Source organism: Varanus komodoensis, unplaced genomic scaffold (genome assembly GCF_004798865.1).
Source record: "Varanus komodoensis strain SLA01 unplaced genomic scaffold, ASM479886v1 scaffold2, whole genome shotgun sequence".
NCBI lineage: Eukaryota > Metazoa > Chordata > Lepidosauria > Squamata > Varanidae > Varanus > Varanus komodoensis.
In genome coordinates, this window is record NW_025335568.1 from 38,925,432 (window position 1) to 38,947,025 (window position 21,594).

Here is a 21,594-nt window from a genome sequence, read left to right on the forward strand (position 1 = left end):
ATAGATACATTGCCTAGAAAGATTTGGCCAACACACTGATCCAAAACAATGACAAGTAGCAAAAAGAAAATGAGCAGGCAATGGGAAACTGCAGTTTTCTAAGTTATACAAGGATTATATACCAAGAAATTAATAACATGGGGAACTCTTAATTAGTTACAATGTTGTGATGTTGACAGCTTCCTTTTTAAGATAATGTTTCTCCATTCTTTTCTCATATTTTTGAAAATATTCATTTGCAGCAATTGATTTTAGGACGTAATTTCTCTCAATGCTTCCCTTTTCTTTCCATGGACTTGCACTGAGTAAAACTTCGTAATTAGCTAAATACATTTTCCTCTTAATATACTTGACTCTTCTTTTAACAATATGTAATCAAAGTATAATCGATACATTAGCCCTGAAATAATTCAGTCAAATGGATCATGCAATCATTGCTCAAATAAGGCAGTGAAAAGGAAATGTAATCCAGATGTGGGGGAGAAAAATCCTAGCTCCACACCCAACTGAAACACACTTTTTCAGATTACAAGGAAAGCCAGAATTGTCCAACATTAAGAAAGATGGATTCAAATCTTACTTCCACATGAGTATGACTGAATAATATTGTTCATATCAACTCTTTTGTTTCCCCTTCTGTAAAGTGGAAACCCCTGTAGGCAACTGTGAACAAACACAATGGTTTCGAAATCCATACCTGACTTTCTAAAAACATTTGTCCTGTCACAGTGGCAGCAATACGTTCCTGTTGTCGTTTCTGACTCAGAAGCGTGTTCTGTTCAACAGAAAGGTTTGTTTCCAAGATCTCCAGTTCCTCCTGCAAATATGAAGCACAATTAAAGGGTTTTTTTTTTAACTCAAGGCACTCCGAAGAAAATTTCTGCACCAAGCCAGCCTAAATTCTGTATTCTGTAAAATGAAGTAGAGAAACTACCATAAAATTTAGAAGAGAAATTTGAGAACATTTTTCCCAGTTAAAAATGCATCCATCCATCCACAGAATTTTGACCTTCAATCTTTAATGCCAAAATTTAATGCAGAAGTTACTAACAAGTTTCTAATTTTCATTACTGCAGACAAATTCAGAAAACATACAACAAACTAGCCATCAGAAAATGAAACCTATGATCTGCATATTCAGTCACAGGGACATTAGAAACATAGAAACAGAGCGAGTCAGAAGGGGTCTCCCGGGCCATCTAGTCTGACCCCCAGCTCCAGCCAGCTCCACTCATGACATGCCTACCATGTGCATGTCTAGCCTATCCTTGAACACCTGGAACAAGGTCCCTCTACCAAATTATTTTAAATATTTTTCCTTAACTCCTTCCAAATATATGCATAAGATTTTCTAATCAAATAGTAAAAGTGATAAGAAATTGAAATAGAATATCCTTGGATGATATTGCACAGCTCTCCCCCGTTATTCAACCAGTACAGATGACATCAAAATAATTACCATACTAATATTCTGCCATTCATTAACTGTATCCTCGTCCTTGCCTTTGATTTCGGAGTCCTGTTCTCCAGTCAGTTCTGTTTCTTTTCCAGTAACTTCTGGCACACCTTCGAAAGTACCCTTGCTCTCCACCTGAATATCCACTGCATACTCAGATATTGTTCCCTCCTTCTGTTCAGTGGAGGAAGGTGACTTCTCAGATATTTCTCTCTGAAGCTCACCACTTAGTTCAGCATCGACTTCAATGAAGCTTCCTGACCAATTAAAAAAAAGAAGGAAAGATTGGCTTCTCCCTCTTTAAAGTTGTATGGTCTGTGTTCAGGTTTTATTTTTAAAAGAGACCAGAGATCTCTCCAACTTTTACCGCAATGACTCTTCTTGCCACTGAAGGAATCTGTGACTACAGTGAGCTAAGGGGTGGGGATGCAGACCACAACCCAGCATGTACAACACAAGGCCTCTCAGCCTGGATCCCTGAACTCTCCACAGACCACACCGTATTTCCAAATGTCACACCCCCTCACTAGACCCACTTGAGAGTTATTATGTTGTTCCATCCTGTTCTGTTCCCTCTGATGGAAGAAATTCTGTCCCAGTTGGAGGGGGAGAATGTCCAGAACCAAATGATCTTGTTTTTCTGTCAAAGAACTACAACCACAACTCCACCCACTTTTGAAGTGGGCCCTGCCTACTTTTCATCTGATCACACCCACTGCTGGAATGTGGATCCTGGCAGGTTTTTTCCCACGTGCTTCTTGACAGAGAAACAGTTCCCCTTCCCTATTTTGGCAGGCAGACAAAATCAGCAAGTGCTTACAAAGAACTACAGGACAAACCTCAGAGAACTTTGGAATACTGTAATATGATTTCCCACTTTTGCCTTTCAAACGAGATCACACCAAAGGACATAATAGGTATGGCATTATTCACATCAACTGGCCCTATATCGTAGATTCTTCTTCTTTGCTTCATAGCCGCCAGTTGGATGATCAGGACTGTCCCTCCCACTGTTCATAGCAGGTATAGGGAGGAGATTTGAACTGGGATCATAGCAGGGACAAAAAGTCAAAGCTCCCCTGTCACAGTTCTAATTCAGTCTGCCTCCTCACCACTGTTTTGTTTTGTTTTTTAAACAACTAACAATAGTCAACAAAAATTTGAATATCACATCTAGCTTGGCTCTGAATATATACAGACACATAAATCATATAAGCACTTCTATGTATTATACAGTGTATCGAGACTACAAAAGCAATCCCCCCATGACAAAATAACTTCTACAGATCTCTTTAACACTGGTTGCCAGTCACAGTCTATATACAAGCCAAGATCACTCAGTGCTTTTTCAACACCAATTCAAGCGTGCCCTGTAACAGGCAAATGAAGGCTGAGGCACACAGGGCAAGAGAGGGAGCTGTCCGAGCTGCAAAACTACAGCCTCAACGCCATGAAAAAGACAAAGCAGGCGGCAGCAGCAGAACTGTAGAGCAAGTGCTATAAAAAAAAAGCATGCTGAATATTGTGCAGTGTAAGATGGCTGCATGTGAAGGGAATGAAATGCCCCAATCTTTCTGCAAGACCCCAATCTGGTGTCCTATAAACTGTTGGGACTACAACTTCCATCTTACCCAGTCAGCACACCTATGTTTCAGCACCCCGCTCTCACGAGTGTGCACACACACACACTTACTGAAAGCCAACATACCATCAGAGTCACTCTCTTCAGACTGTAATTGATGTTCCATTGCTTCTTCATTAGGGGTTGCCATTTCTGTTGTAAACGAAAGTTCGTGCTGCTTATGGGACGCCTGCTTTTCTGGCTGGTGAACCAATTCTTTTAAATGGTCAACTTTTCTATTTTTGGTAAGCTCTTCACAACTGGAAACCGTTGGGGCAACTGACAGAGCAGGCTTCATTGAAGCCCCAATGGGCTGCTGCATGACACTACTGATATTCCCAATTTGTGCAGAACTCACGCAACTCAGATCTGTTCTGGTAGCTTGTGTCCCCACACCTCTTTCTTCCTTGGCTGACACAGAAGAAGGTCCTTTTTCCACAAAAGAGATACATGGGCTTTCAGATACACTCTGATCCTTTGCCAGCCCATCTTCTCTTTGATCCAGTTTACTCTCTTGCTCAATGATTCTATTTCCTGATAGCCCAACAGATAAAAATGGAAGCTCTTTCTCACTCTGGTCCTCTTCATCTGAGTTACTAGCTAGAAGGTCATCCATAGGACTTTCGCCTTGACTATCACCAGTGCTATTCCTAACAGCTGCTCTGCTGTCCTGTTCCTCCTCGGATAAAGCTTTCTCAATAGCCCTCAGTGTTCTGGGGGACACGTTGCCAGATTCTGTGCTGGGGCCTGACCCAGATGTATTTGAATCAAGATAACTCTTGTTTTCATCTTCCAGCTCCTCTTCTGAACTGCTTCCCAGCATTGCAGCCTGGATAGCAAGCACTGTTCTGGGAGAAGGAGGTGCTAAATAAGTATTTCCACTTGATTCAGTCTTTAAAAGATCACCCGGAGGAGAATTTACATTAACTGGAGTCTTGTCAATACTGACACTAGGCTTTGAATCTTCAGGCACTGCAGAAGAACGGCCTGCAGATGATGTCACCAGATCTCTGACAACATCCCCTTTGGGCTGGATACCTGAAATAAAAAAGTGACAACCACTGATTATTTAAATGGTATAGCGGAGGTCTGGGGAAGGAAGGAAGGAAGGAAGGAGTTGCATCAGCCAAGCAGTGGCAATAGTTATTTGATTCAACTTATGCATGTATATGATGCTTTAAGTGTCATGCAGTACCATTAAGAAACTGGACCATTACTGCGATGCTACCTTTTATCAGGATGTAGTGAGAGGTATCCTCAGACACAACTCTCCTGGCTTCTACTTCTTTCAGGAACCCCGTGTCCTCTTCATACTGGCTCTGGATTTGGCCCGCATGCTGCTCATTCATCTCCTTCTGCACTTTTTCTATGTGACGATTTAAGCTGCTTTTTTTAAGCAGTCCCTTCAGCTGATACTGGGAGAAGTCACTGGATCCCTTTAAACCAAAGTCAATAGTTACACATCAGCCTTGATGACCTGAACGTTCTGCATTTCCAAGCTGAATGCATTTACTGTGTGAGAGAAGGAAATACTTCAAATGCCGAGGAAGAATAACTTCCTCCAGTATGCTGAGATGCAGCTCTATCTCCCTCTGACAACTGAATTGGAAAAGCCTGTTCAGGTCCAAAATCAGAGTCTGGCCTGAGTGATGAGGTCCAATAAAGTGAAGCTGAATTCTGAAAATATGGAAGCCTTGTGGGCAAGTGGTTCCTGAGTTGAGGACATACGCTTATTACTTGTTCTGCATGGGGCTACGCTTCCCTTGAAAGATCAGGTGCATTGTCCAGGCATACTCCTAGATCCATTGTTGTCACTGGAGCCCCAACACCACTGGACTTCAGAGCACCTTTTGCCAACTTTGAGTGACTCACCGGCTACTGCCTCTCCTGTGTTTCAGGAGCTGGTAAGTTCAAGACCGGATCATTGCAGGGCTGCCCTTGAAGCTGCTCTGGAAGCTCATCAGTGCAGAATGCAGCAGCTTAGCTGCTGTTGGGAGCTTCCTCTTTTCAGAATGCAACTCCTTTGCTGAAAGAGCAGCACTGGCAACTGATTTGCCATTGGGCCAGGTTTCATGCCTTAGTACAAAACCCAGAACAACTTGGGACCATGGCATTTGAAAGAACACCTTCTCCATTACCAAAGAGCTCAGTTATTCAGGTTGTCAGCTGTCATTCTCCCAGTGCAGTAGTGACGAACCAATGGCACAGATGCCACAGCAGGCACGCAGAGCCCTCTCAGTCGGCCGCAAGCCACGTGGTCCCAGCATTGCCCCAGCAGCCAAGCATTGGATAACACCACTCATAGCGGCCATGTGCATGCTCGAAAAAGGAGTAGTGGTGCCAGGCAATGACGTCACAAGCCACAACTCATTAGCTGCAACTCATCCAAGCTTTCGCATGGCCAGTAAGTGCACTGCCGTGTGTGTGTGTGTGTGTTTGTTTGGACTGGCTCTGAATTGTTTTTCCTAATCTAAAACCTCAGTTTTCAGGTTTTATAGCAGTGTTGGCACTTTGCGATAAATAAGTGGGTTTGGGTTGCAGTTTGGGAACTCAGTCTCTAAAAGGTTCAGCATCACTCAGTTGGAGTTAGAAAAATGAGGCATCCAAGTATGATTTTGATGGTTGGAATGTGTTTAGAATGGGCAGAAATGATGAGCAGTGCCGAAAAACCTACTCAAGGATGGTTTTTACAAAATCGCCCTCTTTTCAATGGAACTTTTGTCATGTATTAGGGTTAGGGGTGTGCACCAGGGTAGGGTTAGGGTTAGAAAAACGAGGGGTTCTGGCATGATTTTGTTGGTTGGAATGTGTTTAGTATGGGCAGAAATGATGAGCTGTGCAGAAAAAGCTACTCAAGGAAGGCTTTTTCAAAATTGCCCCTTTCAATAGTATTTTACCCCTATATTAGGTTTAGGGGAGTGCACCAGGGTAGGGTTACGCCAGTGGTGGCGAACCTATGGCACACGTGCCAGAGTGGGCACGCAGTGCCCTCTCTGTCAGCATGAGACCCAAGTCACCCCACCATCACCCCAGCAGCTGAGCATCGGATAACAGCACACATAGGGGTCATGCGGATGCTTGGAAAGGAGTAACGGCACTAGGCGATGGCATCACAAGCCGTGTCTCATTAGCCACGACCCACCCGAGCTTTCGCATGGCCGGTCAGTGCGCTGCCAAGGTTATAAATATATTTGCTTGTCAGTTGTTTTTTCTAAACTAAAAACTCAGTTTTCAGGTTTTATTGCTGCGTTGGCTCTTTGCGATAAATGAGGTTTGGGTTGCAGTTTGGCCACTTTGTCTCTAAAAGGTTCGTCATCACTGCCCTAGTGGTTCCACATGACCCAATTGGAGCCCACCAGGAGAAAAGCCTTCAGTGTGATGGCCCCTTTTCTATGGAATTCCTTGCCTCAGGATGTCAGACGGGCACCAACACTGTGCTGTTTTAACGCCTGCTGAAGTCATTCTTGTTCTGGGGCACCTTCTTTGTTTTAGTGTTACTTTTTTTAAAAAAAGTTTCTAATGGATTGTGGCTTTGGCTATAGCAGTGTAGAAATGAAATAACATAATACTTTTGTTTTAACCAAAAATGGTTACTGCTCTGGAATCTGATTGAATGTGAAGCAGCATAGAAATACTATGAAATACTGGCAGTAAACAATCCTTAGGAAAAGAAATAAACTGCATGAAACTGCGAAACTACTAAACAATCAGTGGTCAAGGGAAAGGGGAGATATTATCGAGGAACCTTGAAGGATTTGACTGGGGCTGCAGACTGGTCAGATGTGGACCCCAAGCCTGGGCACTGCACCCCTGCTGTTTAGAGACAGTGCAGCATTGGGGGTGGGGGGCATTACATCCTTGGACAACAAGGACAGAAGTGGAAGCCTGTGCTTGGGAATGGAGCCTGAAAAATAAAAGAAGGTGAGTCCTTTTAATCCAGGGGCAGGGTCTAGTGGACAAAATATTGATCTCTGTTCTAAGAGACTTGGTTAAAAATCCTAGCTCAGCCAGAAACTCATAATGGACTTAAGATAAGCCCTTATGCAACTTCTTTTGTTTCTCATACATACAATGGTTAAGAAAAAAAAAACAAGTACTTAACAAGCTTGCTGAAAAAATAAAATGTGATACTGTTTACTAGATTTTAGTTTTCTACAGTAAGAGCTACTGTTTAAAATGTATTTTATTTTTACCTCCATGTGCTTTTATATTCTTATTTTAGGTTGCTTTGATCACTCTAGTTAAACAGAGAAGCAAGATATAAATAACATAAAAGCTGCAGAACACTTTGTCCCTACTCAGGAAATGACAGCGACATTTGATCATCACGGTACCATAAACAGTAAGTCTAGTAACACAAGAATAGGTTGCCTAGGTATGACAGCTCCAAAACAGCCACAAAAAGCTAAAAGATGGTTATGCACAGAGTAGTGGGTAGATGTCGAACAGCTGCTTAAACTCAGCAAGCTGTCGCATGACCAGCTTGTGTCTGCAAATGATTTCTGTGCATCTATTTGTGGGGTCAGCTGTCGATATGCTGAGAAACAAGAGATGGCTCTGCATGCTGCTGTCCCGTTCTGAGAGGCACTGGATGACTACCCTGTCTACTGTACCTCAAAAAACAGGAACTGAGTTAAAACAGTACAGCCAATTAACACACGTCAGTTGAAACAGTCCTTTGACTGTTAACCACTGATGAATTTGAAGCATTTAATCCATTCTATTGCTGCAACAAGTTTGGAAATTTGTATTCAATGTCTGTTTTAAATTGCAACATTATAGGTTTTGACGTTTTAAGTAACATTTTATATAGTTTTATGGAACAGCTGGATAAATGTATAGCAAACGAGATTATGGAGGAAGACACAGTCATACAAGTAGGACCCTAAAAATAAGCTAGCAAAATTGTATGACATTCTTAGTCTATAAGCACATTTTCTCAATAAATTAGTCCCAAAGAAAGTGTGATGTGGAACCAGGATGACAGAGCTGCAAAATGTAAGTGGAAATACCCATCATCATACCCTGTGTCACCGGGTCCCATTCATGTCAATGGGTCAACTCTATGTAAGATTAACATTCAGTACAACCTTAGGAGATGAAAAGTGACCTCAATGCATTTTTGCCCTTTCTCACAAACTGTCTTGATTCTCAAATACCAATAGGAAACAAAATATGAACATTCTGCTGTCAGAATCCTGGTGGGAGCCTAAACATTGAAAATCTGTACACTGAGATCCTCATGTAAACTTTTGGTCTCACAGCAGAGAGTTCCCTAGAAGGATTCCCCAGCTCTAAAAGCAAGGGAAGGTCTGTGCATTACCTCAGGCATTGCCTCAAATAAGGTTCTTCTTCGTTTTGTGAATTCCTTCATGTCAGTGAGAATCTCATGCTTTACTTCAGGGGGCAAGCTCAGGAAATCTTCTGATTCAACGTCTACAGAGTGAGGATTTTCCAAGAGTTCTTCCTGTACAATTATAACAACCAACAATTCAACACTGTCTGACTTTGTGAAGTCAGGGCTCTGAATAAGCACAGACCATGCTAAAGCTTAAGAATAAACATACACAATCTAACTTAGCAGTCACTTAAGATATTTGATATTAAAGTAACTGTTTTCCCTTCCTAATGGAACACCCGAGGAAGCTGCAACTTTGGGGCACTACATAATTACTAAAATGGATGCATAAGGAACCTAGGAGGTGTAGTGTGGGCCTGTATACATATGAAGTCTCTTTTTAGCCCTCTGCAGGTTAAGGAATGGAATGGAATGGGAGTTGGAAGGGGCTATCCAAGTGCAAACCTATGCCTTTCTAGCTTAGAAAAGGTGACTTGACATGCTAGCTAGATGTACAGCTATCCAGGCAGGAATAAGACCAACCAGCTTCAACTTTTGCCATCTTCACAACAGTACCAAGGAACATTCTTTTATAACCCTCTCTCAAAACATGAAAGGCAAGCACGAACTTAAATGGCGAAGGGTACACTCAAGAGACACTTCTGAGGACTTGCTCCTGGTCCCCAGGCACCCCAACTGCTGAGAATAAAACCTTTCCTTATCTGCATAGCCCTACCTGTGTACCTGTGTGGTCCCATTCTGGGTTCTGATTTCTTGGTAATGATATTTGACAGAACACTGGGAATTGGGTGTCCATATGTATGAAAAAACCAACTTGCTGACTGTCAGCAGAGGGAGGAAAAATATTGTTGAAGACACTATGCATCATACTAACTTTACCTAAGTTATCTCACATTTCTTGTTTTCAGGTGGACTGACTTATTTTCTTTTGTGAAGGTGGACAGATAACAACTCCCAATTAAGAGTTGCTTTGGTTGCTACAGAAAAGTAAGTTTTCAAATATAAAATCATCATACGTGCTGAAACTGAAGCTCAGGAAAGGTAATAATTTGTATGCTGATTATACAGGGATTCATACAGGACAGGCCTATTATATTAACCCCTGATAACTACAAACATCTCTAGCTTTTAACCAGTATAGCATGCTCCTCCATGAAGTGGCTACTAACTACACTGCACTCTGTTTATGAGTTTTCCTAAATCTCTGGTTTGACATTCTTGGGAAGCGATCACTAGACTAAATGAATTTTTGGTCTGATCCAGCAAATCAATTATTGTGAAATAAGAGCATGTAGCAGCATTCAAAATATTTCCTATGTGTTGTCTCGTGTAATTCTTACAACAACCCTGCAGAATAGCTCACTATCGCTAGCCCTGCACTGCAGGGGAGAGGGCCTGAGAAATAGTGGCTTGTGACCACCAGCATCAGAGGCAGCAGAAGCCTCTAATTACCAGTTCTGGGAATGATACAAGGAAGATGGCTTTTCCTCTGGTCATCTTAGAGGCATCCAGTTGATCACTTCAGGAAACGGGATACTAGAATAGGATCAGACCAACGGCCTCTCAGCATGGCTTCAAACATTTGTATGGAGGAATGTAAAAATGCATAAAGAAATGTTTTTTTAATTACCTGCAGCATCTTTTTCTGCGTCATTCTTTCCTCCCATTCCTTTTCATCTTCCTCTTCTGAGCTGTTACAACATTAAAGATAATTTGCTAAGTATCTACACACTTCCCATAAAAAGCAAGGATATGTTATTGCTATTCTTTTGAACAGTTCATTTCACTCACCTGCCTTTTGTATCTTTTTGTAAGGAAGGTAATACATAAATATCATCTACTTCTTCTCTTCTTATTTCTGAAAGACTAGGGAGGTCAGCATTGCTGGGAAAAAAATAAGATTTACAATATTAGCAGAAACATCATATTTAGAGTGGAAAACACACATATGGAGGGTATGTTCTTGCCTCTTGCCTGCTAGAGCAGTTTTGAGAGCTTGTCGTTTCAGGAAAGTTGTCAGAATTTTCTCTGTGGTTTTCTTGGAGTCAGTGGCTGCAACTTCTTTTCGTTGCCTTCGCTTAGCCTGCAGCAATTAGTGAAAGGATGCTTCGTATTATATGATTATGTTATTTTCCTTAAGCAACAACCCTCTACACACTTGCCCTGGTATAAGCCCCACTGAGCTCAGTGGGACTTGCCTCTAAGTATGCATGCATAGGATTGTGCTGTAATTCCCATTTAGTATCAACTAGTGTATTTTCAATGAGTTCTCGTATCAGCTTACTTCTTGCATTAAATACAAAGTCCCTGATAACTGGCTTCCACAACTAAACCACAGGCTCAATGGAGATTTCAACATTTATTGTGACTCAAAAGACTTGCACATAAGTTCTTCCATTTTGCTGATGCTTCCTTTTTACTCCATCAGCAGTGCAACCCTATACATATCTACCTAGAAGTTAACCTTCAATTAGTTGAATGGGGCTTCTTCCCAGATAATTAGGTATACAAATACAGTCTGTGGCTGTAATTCTACACTCATTTAACAGGAAATAAGCCCCAATAAACTCAGTGGGATTTGTTTCTGAGTAGAAATGTATAGAATTGCACTGTAAATTACAACCTTCTACACAGCTTAGTATTTCAAAATCCTGCACAATGCACATACCAAAGTTTGCCTCTTCAAAAGTGGTGCTTCTCCATCAAAAACAAAAACAGGGCGGATTCGAAAGAATAGCAGCTTACAGAGTCGGTGAAACAAAGAGAGGAGATGAGCGTTTTGGACAGAATTTCCATGACGGTCCCGTGCTCCTTTAACAGCTTGATTCAACCAAATGCTGATATCTTTAAAAAACATTCATAAGAAAAAAAACCAAAAGCCAATACACACAAACAAGAAACATATAAAAAGCTTAATTGTCTCTAGCCCATGAAAGCACATACAATTTTTTTAGTGTTTTAGGAAGCATCACAGGACTTGGTCAGAGTCATCTGCACCTCATGAGCAATTTGAGAGATGTAATACTCTTATAATCTTTTCAGTGCCAGGTCAAAACCTTTTTATTTAACCATTATTTTAAAAGTTAGTATTTTAATGTACAGTTGCTTTTTACTTAATTTATTTTTATTCGCTATATGTTATTTATTATTGTTAGAGATTGTTTTAGTGTACTTTATTTTAATGATTGTAAGTCATCCTGAGGTGCCATGCATAAGAGACAGCATATAAAAGTTTTACATAAATAATAATAGCTAATAACTGCAGACAATATGCTAGCTGTTTCTCAACTGTTTTAACAGATGGTCATACAAATTGCCACTGGTGTGGAATTTTGCCTGGGCCAGGGAACTTTCAGGTTATGGGGTGGCATAGAAATTGAATGAAACCAGCATTATTATTTGTAAATCATTCAATATATGGGCAAAGGTCTGCAAGAGCAGTAATATTGCATAACTGCAAAGTTCTATACTTGTCTGTTCAGAAGCTCAATGGAGCCTACTCTCAGGGGTCACAGCTTAAATAACTTTTCTCCAGTGAACAGATTACTGGAAGAAGTTGGGAACCTGCACCAACCTGGTTGTTTTCAGGGAAAGTTTAAGCAGTCTGCAGGTACAGCAGTAAGTATGTAAAGCTCATAGTACATGCCTATGCCATGCTGTTAACTCCACCAGCAGGTTTTTGGGCGATATGTCATTCTGATGGTCAAACTAACCAGGCATTTACATAGATAGATTGAACATAAGGATACCAACAGCAATAATTTTTCCTTCCAGTGTTTCTGGGTTTATAGGTCTTCCAGAGCACTCCAGCAGTTTCCAAAGTCCTTGAACTCCCATCTTTCATTAAGCGATTTCATAAAAGTTGAATCTGTTAGAATCAGTAACAGTATTGGTTAAATTGGACTAACATCACAATAAAAACACACATGCATAATCAAAGTAGAACAATATCTAATTTTTTTACATGCTGTCATCTCCAGCTTAAAGTAACTCTATGAATGAGTGCCCACAAAAATGCCCTGTCCTTGACAGCCCTGCTCAGCTCATCTAGCCACACATGCATATTTTATCCATTATTATTTGTAGTATCTACTAGCACTGCACAAAGTCACAAAGTATTTAGCTGAACACTAGCAACCAGAGTTTATCAAAATTTGAGACAGACATACACTCTTCTTATTTGCAGCTGCAAATTCACCAGCACCTGTGCGTTGGAGTACAACACACATCACCTTCATAGTCACCCCCAGCATGGTACTGGAGAACACCACGTTTGACCTAAACATGCATATTTCTGATCTTTAACTTTGCCTCCATCTCCCGAGCCCCTATCTCCTGTATCTAATTATGTGCTTCTCGGGGCAGGGACCTGTCTCTTTGCGGTCGCTCTGCAAACTGCTGTGTACATTAATCATACTAATTCATCCTCATTTATAAAGCTTCCTAATACTGAAGCCAAATCCCAGACGTGCGCATCCTACTGAGGCTGTCATTTGAGAGGAAACCCCGTTTCCCGGACCTTACCATGGGGTTGAAAAGAAGGACAAGGACAGGGACTACCCCGCCCCCCGCACCCCGTTTTTAGGCAAGGGCAGAAGAGAGAAGCCGAGACGCGTTCAACCCAGACACTTAAAGTTGCGGAGAAAAGAAGGTCTCACTCGGGACCGCATAAACATACCCTCTGCCTCACCCCCACAGTCGCAATAATATGACGCCAAGGACGATTGCGCCACCACACTAAGTCCGCCTGTGTCCCACTACCTGCTGGGAGATGTAGTTTCTCTGAATCTGCGCCTCATTGCTGCAATGGACAAAATCTAGCGACGGAGCGAACGCTCTCCCGATCCTCCCCCTGCGGCTCTTTCTCGTGTTGTAGCCGCCGAATGAAATAATGCGTGCTCTTTTCTAAGGTAGCTGGGCTATAGTGCAAAGCCACAATCCTGTGCCCGTTTCCCTGAGAGCAAGCCCCACTCAACTCAACGGCTTGCTTCCTTGGGGCATCGATGAAACGGGCCGAAAACACTCGCTGTGCTCCCCAGCATGAAGGACGATCTCCACGCTCATTGCGAGGAGCCAGCCTTAAACCATGGCTGGTTCCAGATTTGCTGGGGGCAGGATAGGCGGCCCTTGGTCTCCCTCTTGACTTTACGCTGCCAACGGCCCCAATCCTTCCCTTTCCAGCGGGGCGACCTGCGATACTTTAAGGCACTAGCCGCTTCTTCAGTGTCTCTCGGTAGCCGCATAGGCAGGGCGGGGTGAGCGGCGGTGTAGAGAGCAAGTCAGAGAAGCCTCCGGGCACCAGCGCTTCCTTATTCGCCAAATAGACCCCATCTTCCCTCACCTGCATCGCCAACCGTCGGGGAAGATGGGAGTGGCAGTCAGAAAGGTCCAGGGGGAGCCAAGTTGGGAAGGGAGAACGAGCGGAGAAGGGGCAGCTATTTCTGCCCTTCGACGCACGTGGGGAATGGGGGCAAGGGCAAGCGAGGGCGCGCGATCGCTCGGCCCCAACGTGGTTTCCCCCTAGGGCCGGGGAGAGGGACTCGGGCCTAGAAACCGAGGAGGCGCGCAGGCTTCTGCAAGGAGCAGCAGCTTCCTCCCATGGGCAGCCTCATTTAATCGTATCGTTCCAAGCAGTGCCTGGAGCACCCGGCCTGTTTGCTCGCTGTGTAGTCCCGGGGCGCGGCGGTGGGCGCTTGCCTTTCGTATGGGCTTCCCGCCCTGGAGAGCCCGCGTGAAAAGAAACGCGGAGCCCAAACGGAAGGTGGAAGCGAGCTCAAGAGGCGCTGCCACGTCGCACGAGGCGCGATCCTTGACATGTTTCCCGAGCAGGAAGGGGAGCGTGAGGTGTACGCTGCCTGCCCGCTCGGTTCATTCTTGAGCGCAAGCACGCACGCAAGTCCCCTGGGAGCGCCGCAGGCTCTGCGTGTGCTGCTTTGCCTCCCGCAAAGAGCCGGGACGACAGCCGCGCCTTGCAGCCACGACCCACTTGCCTGCTTTTTTTCCTGAACTGCTACTCCAGGGGGAAATGGAGGGTCCCGTCACCGAGAGCTCTGCGGCAGCACTTGTGTGTGCCGCATCTTAGTAGGTACTAGCCAGGGCGGCTAAGCTGCCACGACCTCCCCAGATGCCTAGGGCAGTTGCAGACAGGATGCCAGCACATTTCTAACCAACCGGTTATACTCTGTTAGAGTATAAATTCTCATGAGCTGGAGTACATCAGGATTCAAATTCTAATAAGGTCCTTGTTCTGCCTAGAGTCCAGCTTTCCTATCTACTGCAAAAGGAATAGTGGGAGGAAAGCGCATTTTATCTCAATTTCCCCATAACCAGCGTACATAGACTTGCACTTTATAGAGGTATAAAGCCATCAAGACTAGAGGCCATGAACTGGTCCAACCCACCCTTTTAAAGCCTTCCAGTTTGGTGGCCATCACTACACCTTGTAGAAGGAAATCCCATAGTTTAGCTACAGTTTTAACAACTGGGGTTTCCATTTCTCAGTGCTTTGGGCACGGGCTGATCCAACTAGTGGGATATCATGTTCAAACATGCTAATTTACACACACCTATCAACTCTGTGCCATAGAAAAGAATGACATTCCCCCACACTCAGCCTGGTGGATGTTGCATGACCAGAAAGGTGATCAGGGTATGGAACAATGCGGTCAGCCTCATTATGTATGCAGCTCTTACCTCCCCCGTTTGGAGAACCAGCTCCACAATATCCTTAATTGTGGGAGGATGTCCAGCTTGTTGGAATTCAGCACTTCAGAGAGAGCCTGCTAAACATTCTAGGGATGCTACCTGAGCTACTCAAGAGAAGTAGTTCTCATAGGCACACATTTTTCTCTGATCATGCTTTGGTCACCAGCTGCTAGAAATGACCACAGGTCTGTTGCTGGGGGTTTCACGGAGTAAAATTATAGGCCTACCCACCCCAGAACTGATTGGCAGCAGCTCTCTAAAGTCTCAGTCAGAGGTTATGTCAAGCGTAACTATGCAAGGTTCTTTCCACTGTAGATAAAAGGATGGAAGTTGGAGCTTCATGCATGTCAAGCAGTGCCACCATTTTGGTCAATCAGCAGCTTGCCAAAGATAAAAGCAGCTATAGAAGCTGGCACAGGCTGGAACAGAAGTGATGTTGCCCTAATTGATGAAGCAAGCTGTGAGATTAGAAATGGTTTAGATTAACAGCATGGTTAAGACGGTAAGTGACAGCGAACTAAAAGACTGGTGCTGATTATTTACCAGCACCATAGTGTCAACTACACAGTATTTGTGTACCTTGTTTTCACTGACTCTGTACCACATTTATTAAAAAATGATTTTCATTTCCCATAAAACAGTGACCAAAGGGTTTAACAAAGAAATATGCACACATTTGCCAACACTAGTAGTAATGGAGCAGAAGTACATTTCCTGTTGTGCATAAAGTCCATTATTTACTGAAGAGGAAGAGGATATATCAGGCAAGGCCAAAAAGGGGAATAAAGCTGCTGCAGTCTTGCTACCATGAAAACTGAAATGGTTTCAGTTAGCAAGGCACCTTAGTACAAGTTAATACAGTTGGGTCCAGGTCAAGTCCTTGGACCACAGCTAGATCACTCTGTACCCACTCATTTCCTCATTTGAGCAAGAGAAGAGACATACTATTTTGAACGTAAGTATTTTATGCAATGGGATTTTCTTTTCTGAAAGAAATACAAAGAGCAAGCTTGTGAGTACTTAAATCTTTTTGTGTCAAACTGCCTTGGAATATATACATGACACAAAAGAAGAAAATAATTTTATTCAAAGGAAATACTAAGTCTCTTATTTTAGATTACAACAATTCCAAACCTACAAAATAGCACAATAATCCTTGATCCCACTGGTATTTTTTATTAAAATGTTTTCATATGAGAACAAAATATATTTCCAAATAAAACTACTTGACATGGTCATTTGAAAAAAATACAAACAGTGTTCTGGCCAAAGAGGTATATATCACTGTGGCTGCAAGTGTGTTTCGGCACTTAAAGCATCTCCCTTATTTACAATAAAAGATAAAGGAGTGACATGATCCAGAAACCACAAGGGAAAAACCATAGGTGCAGCCCAAGATTACAAGTTCAGGTGCTCTTTGGGTTGGCAAATAAGATGAGTTGAGGGTTTCTTTACAAGCAGCCTATCAAATGTGAAGTGAATTCAGGTTACACCAAAAAGGTGCAGGAAGAGTATACACCTGGCAGTGATAGTTTTTTCTCCCCCCTCTAAAAATGAAGCAAGCAGCTACCTCTTCTTTCCAGGAGGAATCATAACATCATTGCTTCTAACTGTTAAAGAAGGTCCCCATTTAATGCAAACAACTCAAGTTTTACAGAACAATGTTCCAAATGAACAGACCACTAAATTATATACATTTAACATCTGATGCTTCCTAAGTTTTGTAGGAGACCATGTCCTTATTGCATTTTGGAGATTTTTAAAGCAATTATACGTTGTACATTTACCACCATTATAGAATGTATGTTTAATAAATCATTTTGGAAAGCAACACATCTCATGCTTTGGGTATTATTTCTTCTCATAATAAGTTCCAGTTCTCCCTCACTGTGGCTTTGTTCTGATTTCATGGTCTGAAACACAGGGTCTGTTACTGATTATATTGATTATATTTGATTGTAAGTGTACAATATTCTGTGCTTGAGCTAACATCTCTCATCATTCCCAGCATAACTATTCACATATTTAATGCAACAAACATTCCTAAGATTGCATTCTGTACTGAAATCACTATCCATTCCCTACTCTGTGCATAAGCATTACCATATCTGAGGAATATTTTATATTACCGCCCTTAGACAAGTAGTTCCTTTTAATCATTCCCATCACAGTCAGTGTAACTCTGAAAACCACTATTCCGCCTTTCGTGAAGATGGGAAAGCTTCTTCCAGACAGACTCCTGGTGGAAACTAGCACTGAAAGATCTACCCAGGCGCCCATGCTGCTTCTTAGAGATATTGTCTTCGCTCTCAGATTTGGCCATACCCTGTGTGTGTGACTGGGGTTGCAAGTCTTGCCTGGTGTTTCCAAATGGAAAGTTCCAGGGACCAAACCGTTGCCAGTTAAGCCTCTGAAGAGCAATGATACAATGCAGATTTCCTCCTACCTAAAAATCAGAACAGTTTGTCACATATTAGAAAAACATTACTCATCCGTATACATTGGGGAGGGCCCTCAAGATCTTTTGACTTACACACATCATCAGCTGCAGCCATCACAGCCAAAATATTTGGAGGACCAAAAGTTTCCTACCCCTGGCTTACATATTAAGAATTAGGAAACATTTCAGGAAAATGTAATCCACAGTTCTAGCTTTGGTACCAAGTTACTATGATTTTGTTTCCTCTCTCTCTCCATTTTCCATTAAAGATATTCCTTCCTAATTTTTAAAGCCTGCACAAGAGAGCTGCTGTATCATTATCTTTACCCACCATTATGGCTGGTGAAACAAACAGCTGGTGAAAATATGTGAAGCAACTTCATGTTTCACCTATGTATATGTAACACTAATTTATATCTGTTGCACGTCTGCACTTATCTTATAGAGCATCTTCAATATGCAAATATATTCTTATATTGATACAAATATGAACAGCTATAACTACCGGAAACAACTTAATACCAGCCTGTCTCAGAGCTGATCTGTGACTGATTTCTTGAATCAGCTATTTTTCTAGTAAGTGCCAGAACACTGAGAAGAGGTCCAAAAGAGAAGTTGTAAAGTTTCTTAAAGTGCCAGAGAAGTCATAAAGTGCTTCCTTTAAATGAAAATGCTTAATAGGGAAAGAAAAAAATGTATGCCAAGGTTGCTAGAATGTATAGTAAGAACAAATTTCTATTAAATTGTTAAAAATAAATGTATATGTATGGTATATGTTGTTTGTTACTATCTGCAGTTTTGGGCATCCACTGGGGGCTTGGAACCTATCTATGGATAGGGGTGGAACTGCTGTAAGTCACTTCACTTTGATAGCAGGGAAAATCTTGGGTAAGCAATCACATGATTGCTGCAGATCTGCATCTCTTAGGGGGTAGACTCTTGCTAAAAATCACAAGCCAGTGTGGTGTCGTGGTTAAGAGTGTGGATATGGGACTAAGTGGTTTAAAAAAAAATGTTGACTATAAAGCAAATAAAATGGTTAAAGATAAAAATCATAGCTTGCAAACTAAAAGACAGAATAAATCATTTGTCCACCACCTGCTCCCTAAGATTGCATAGCTTACTGGAATTCATATAAAAATGTTTAGTATCAGCTAATACATATAAGTGTGGCAAGTTTTGTATTAATCTAAAGTGCATGATTTTAGGTTTAGTTGCCCTACAAAAAAGTGGAGCAGTAAAAAGAACCCAGAATATTCTGCACAGGGAAGCTTGGCAGATCATTTCCCTTTCTGACACTACATTAAGAACATTATTTTTGACAGATAAGCAGTTTTAGTAGTTCACTTGCATCAGTCATTCTAGTTAGTTCAGGTAGGAAGACTAGAAAGCACATTAATTGTAAACCTACTACTATCAGATGTTCCTGGCCTTGTGTTTTCCTTACCTGTTAAGTACAGAGTAATTAACTGTTCCTCTATATAGATTAATCCTGCAGCCTTTGCCTCAATAGCTAGAGTTCTAAGGCAAACCATCCTAAGGTGTTTTATAAATGCGATTTGAGGCAACATATCCAATTCTGTATTAATACGAAGCAATCTTACCTTCTTTGTCTTCCGATGCTGAAGGCCCCTTTCCAAGTGCCTAATATCTAGGTATTCAGGATTTTGAGTGTTTAAGTCAGTTACAATATCTGTCCATCTTTAAAATACAATGAAAAATGAACACATGAAACCCAAAGTTAAAGTACCATGCAATACAACAAAGCTGCTAAGAGTTGCTGCAGTCTGAGACTTCTACAAATTTAAGCAGATGGCCTTTCCTTTAAATCTAAAGCTAGGCAATGAATGGCCACTATGTCAGGTCCCATTGGGTTATGTTGCTGGGGCAGGAGCAGGGGCAGGGGCAGGGGTGTTAATGAGTCATAAACAGTACGTAATTTTAAAAGTTCCCAGCAAGGGAAGTTCATATTCACTACCAAACTAAATTCAACTGTTTCGTTAACAAGCAAGCTGAATAAGTGTATTTTCAATCAGTGTTCACATTCATTTTTTTGCACAAGCCTTGACAGCAGCTCTGTGAGCAATATGAAGTTCTTAATGCGTATATATCTAGTAAGTTCACTAAAATGAGCTAACTTACTTCTTACAGTGAATAGTGGAATGCTTTCTGCTAGGCTCACCAATGAGGATCCAGTGTTCCACTTCCTGTTGTAAGAGACGCCCTCTGGTGCAAAAAAGGGTAAACTCAGTTTTAACATGGTTAAGAAACCTCATGGATAAGCTTTCTAAGGGTTTTGGAAGGGATAATGTGTGTTCCCAGTGCTTTTTTTGTTTAAAAAAAAAAAAAAAGCGCCGGAACTCACCTCTTGGGGTCACACTTTTACACTAAAAAGATTTTCAATTCACCAACTTTTTTTGAAATGAAGAACTTATTTACCTTTTGCACGTTGCCAGTCACTCTACACACACATAAACATAACAGTCACCGATGGCAGTAAGCACTCAGCGTGCGACCACACACACCAATCCCAAGCCGAGCAGCGTCCCAAGCCGAGCAGCACTCTCACTATCAGCGCTGACACACAAGCAGCCCGCAGGCACTATGTTAATGATGTCTGCTGCTGACCTGCTATGCTGACAGGTGATTCAAAATCACTTCGTAAAATCCATTGGAAAAAAAAGTGCCAGAATGCCGTTCCGGTGTGTTCTATGACAAAAAATGCCCTGTGTGTCCCAGTATTACTAGGTAATTGCTGAACTTTTATATAACACCTTTTTTGTTAAATAAAACTTAAAGTTAAACTTTTAACTTAAAGTTAAACTTAAGTGTTGTTGCTCTGGGGTTTTGTTTTTGTTTTTCATTTTGGTGGCTTGATGGTCTCCCCTGTGTGGAACAAATACTTTCAGAAGGCAAGTAGAAGATAAAATTCAGGTGTATTTTAAAAGGAAGAGTATTAGCTTCCTATGTATTCAAAACTAGCACATTTGTTAATGAACTGGGTAAACAGTACAAAACAATGAAAGAGTAGTATTTTTTTTTTTACTTTGTGTTCCAGTGCAATATCCTGTTTCTGGCCAATGAAGACACAGATTTTGGTAGTTCCTTTGGTTACTTTCTTTATATAAAAGCAAAACTTTCTGTGCACTGCCTTTTATTTAGTAAGTTGAGAGAGACAGAGACAGAGACATCATCTCAGCACAGAGAACTGTTCCAGGCCAACTTTCAAATGAAGGAGGTAAGACTTAAGATAGATCTCTCAAATGCAGTATGTGTGGGGAATTAACTTCCTTCAGTGTAACTGTGCTTATCATGGAAGGTAAAGCAATTAATATATAATAATAGTCTTTCTAGTCTTCACACTCTAAAACTGTAGCATTATTGTTTATCTGGTGGATCTTGTCCCTCTAGAACCATTTTCCATGGATACTTTTTCTCAGTAAATTGCCTGGTCATCAAATGCTCCTGAAAAAACATTTTGGATGTGATGTTGATATCATTCAGTTTATGATCTGTGGATTATCACTAGATGAAGAAAGTGAGGTTGCAGAATAAATTAAATGGTCTCTTCCCTTCGTTTAGTATTAATTATATGCTTATCCCACTTCAGGTATTTCTAGAAAAGACCCTCAGCAGTTTTTAATGCAACAAAACTAGCCTTTTCACAGCTGTTCTGGTACCATTTCCACTGCTTGATGTGAGCTGTAAGCTTCCAAAATATTTATGCATAAATAGATTGCCACCTCTGAACTTTTCACTCCATTTTCCAATTCAAAAATCATCAGGCAGAATCAAACTTCTGCAATAGAAGGATCCCTTTGACTCTAAGAAACCCCCATTTCATGAATGGAACTGTCCTTCTAATCAACCCTTCTAAGCCCGTTAACCCCAAACCACTTCATTGTTATATATTGCTCCTTTTACCTAAGGCCTCCCTATCTTGAGCATACCACAACCCAAAGAAGCCTGTATTTAATAACATTTGAAACAAGCAGTCACATAGCAAGATATAA

At 41.7% G+C, this 21,594-nt stretch overlaps 2 protein-coding genes across 8 annotated transcripts in view; both read right to left on the minus strand.

Moving 5' to 3' along the window:
• LOC123022715 (DNA excision repair protein ERCC-5-like) overlaps positions 1 to 12,986 on the minus strand; it is a 19,070-nt gene extending 6,084 nt beyond the window's left edge. Inside the window, exons 1-11 of one of the 2 annotated variants that reach the window (XM_044428647.1) lie at positions 12,961 to 12,986; positions 12,186 to 12,304; positions 11,105 to 11,280; positions 10,404 to 10,519; positions 10,228 to 10,320; positions 10,067 to 10,127; positions 8,401 to 8,544; positions 4,306 to 4,513; positions 3,165 to 4,115; positions 1,460 to 1,713; positions 698 to 817 (exon numbers count right to left, since the gene is read on the minus strand). In XM_044428647.1, coding sequence (XP_044284582.1) covers positions 698 to 817; positions 1,460 to 1,713; positions 3,165 to 4,115; positions 4,306 to 4,513; positions 8,401 to 8,544; positions 10,067 to 10,127; positions 10,228 to 10,320; positions 10,404 to 10,519; positions 11,105 to 11,280; positions 12,186 to 12,273 — 2,211 coding nt within the window. In that variant the 5' untranslated portion in view covers positions 12,274 to 12,304; positions 12,961 to 12,986. The other variant, XM_044428646.1, reaches the window with a different exon arrangement.
• Positions 12,987 to 16,301: 3,315 nt separating this feature from the next.
• BIVM (basic, immunoglobulin-like variable motif containing) overlaps positions 16,302 to 21,594 on the minus strand; it is a 28,792-nt gene continuing 23,499 nt past the window's right edge. For all 6 annotated transcript variants that reach the window (XM_044428651.1, XM_044428650.1, XM_044428652.1 and 3 more), the window contains 3 exons: positions 19,724 to 19,807; positions 19,186 to 19,282; positions 16,302 to 17,587 (listed from right to left, as the gene is read on the minus strand). In XM_044428651.1, coding sequence (XP_044284586.1) covers positions 17,294 to 17,587; positions 19,186 to 19,282; positions 19,724 to 19,807 — 475 coding nt within the window. In that variant the 3' untranslated portion in view covers positions 16,302 to 17,293. The remainder of the gene's footprint in view (positions 17,588 to 19,185; positions 19,283 to 19,723; positions 19,808 to 21,594) is intronic.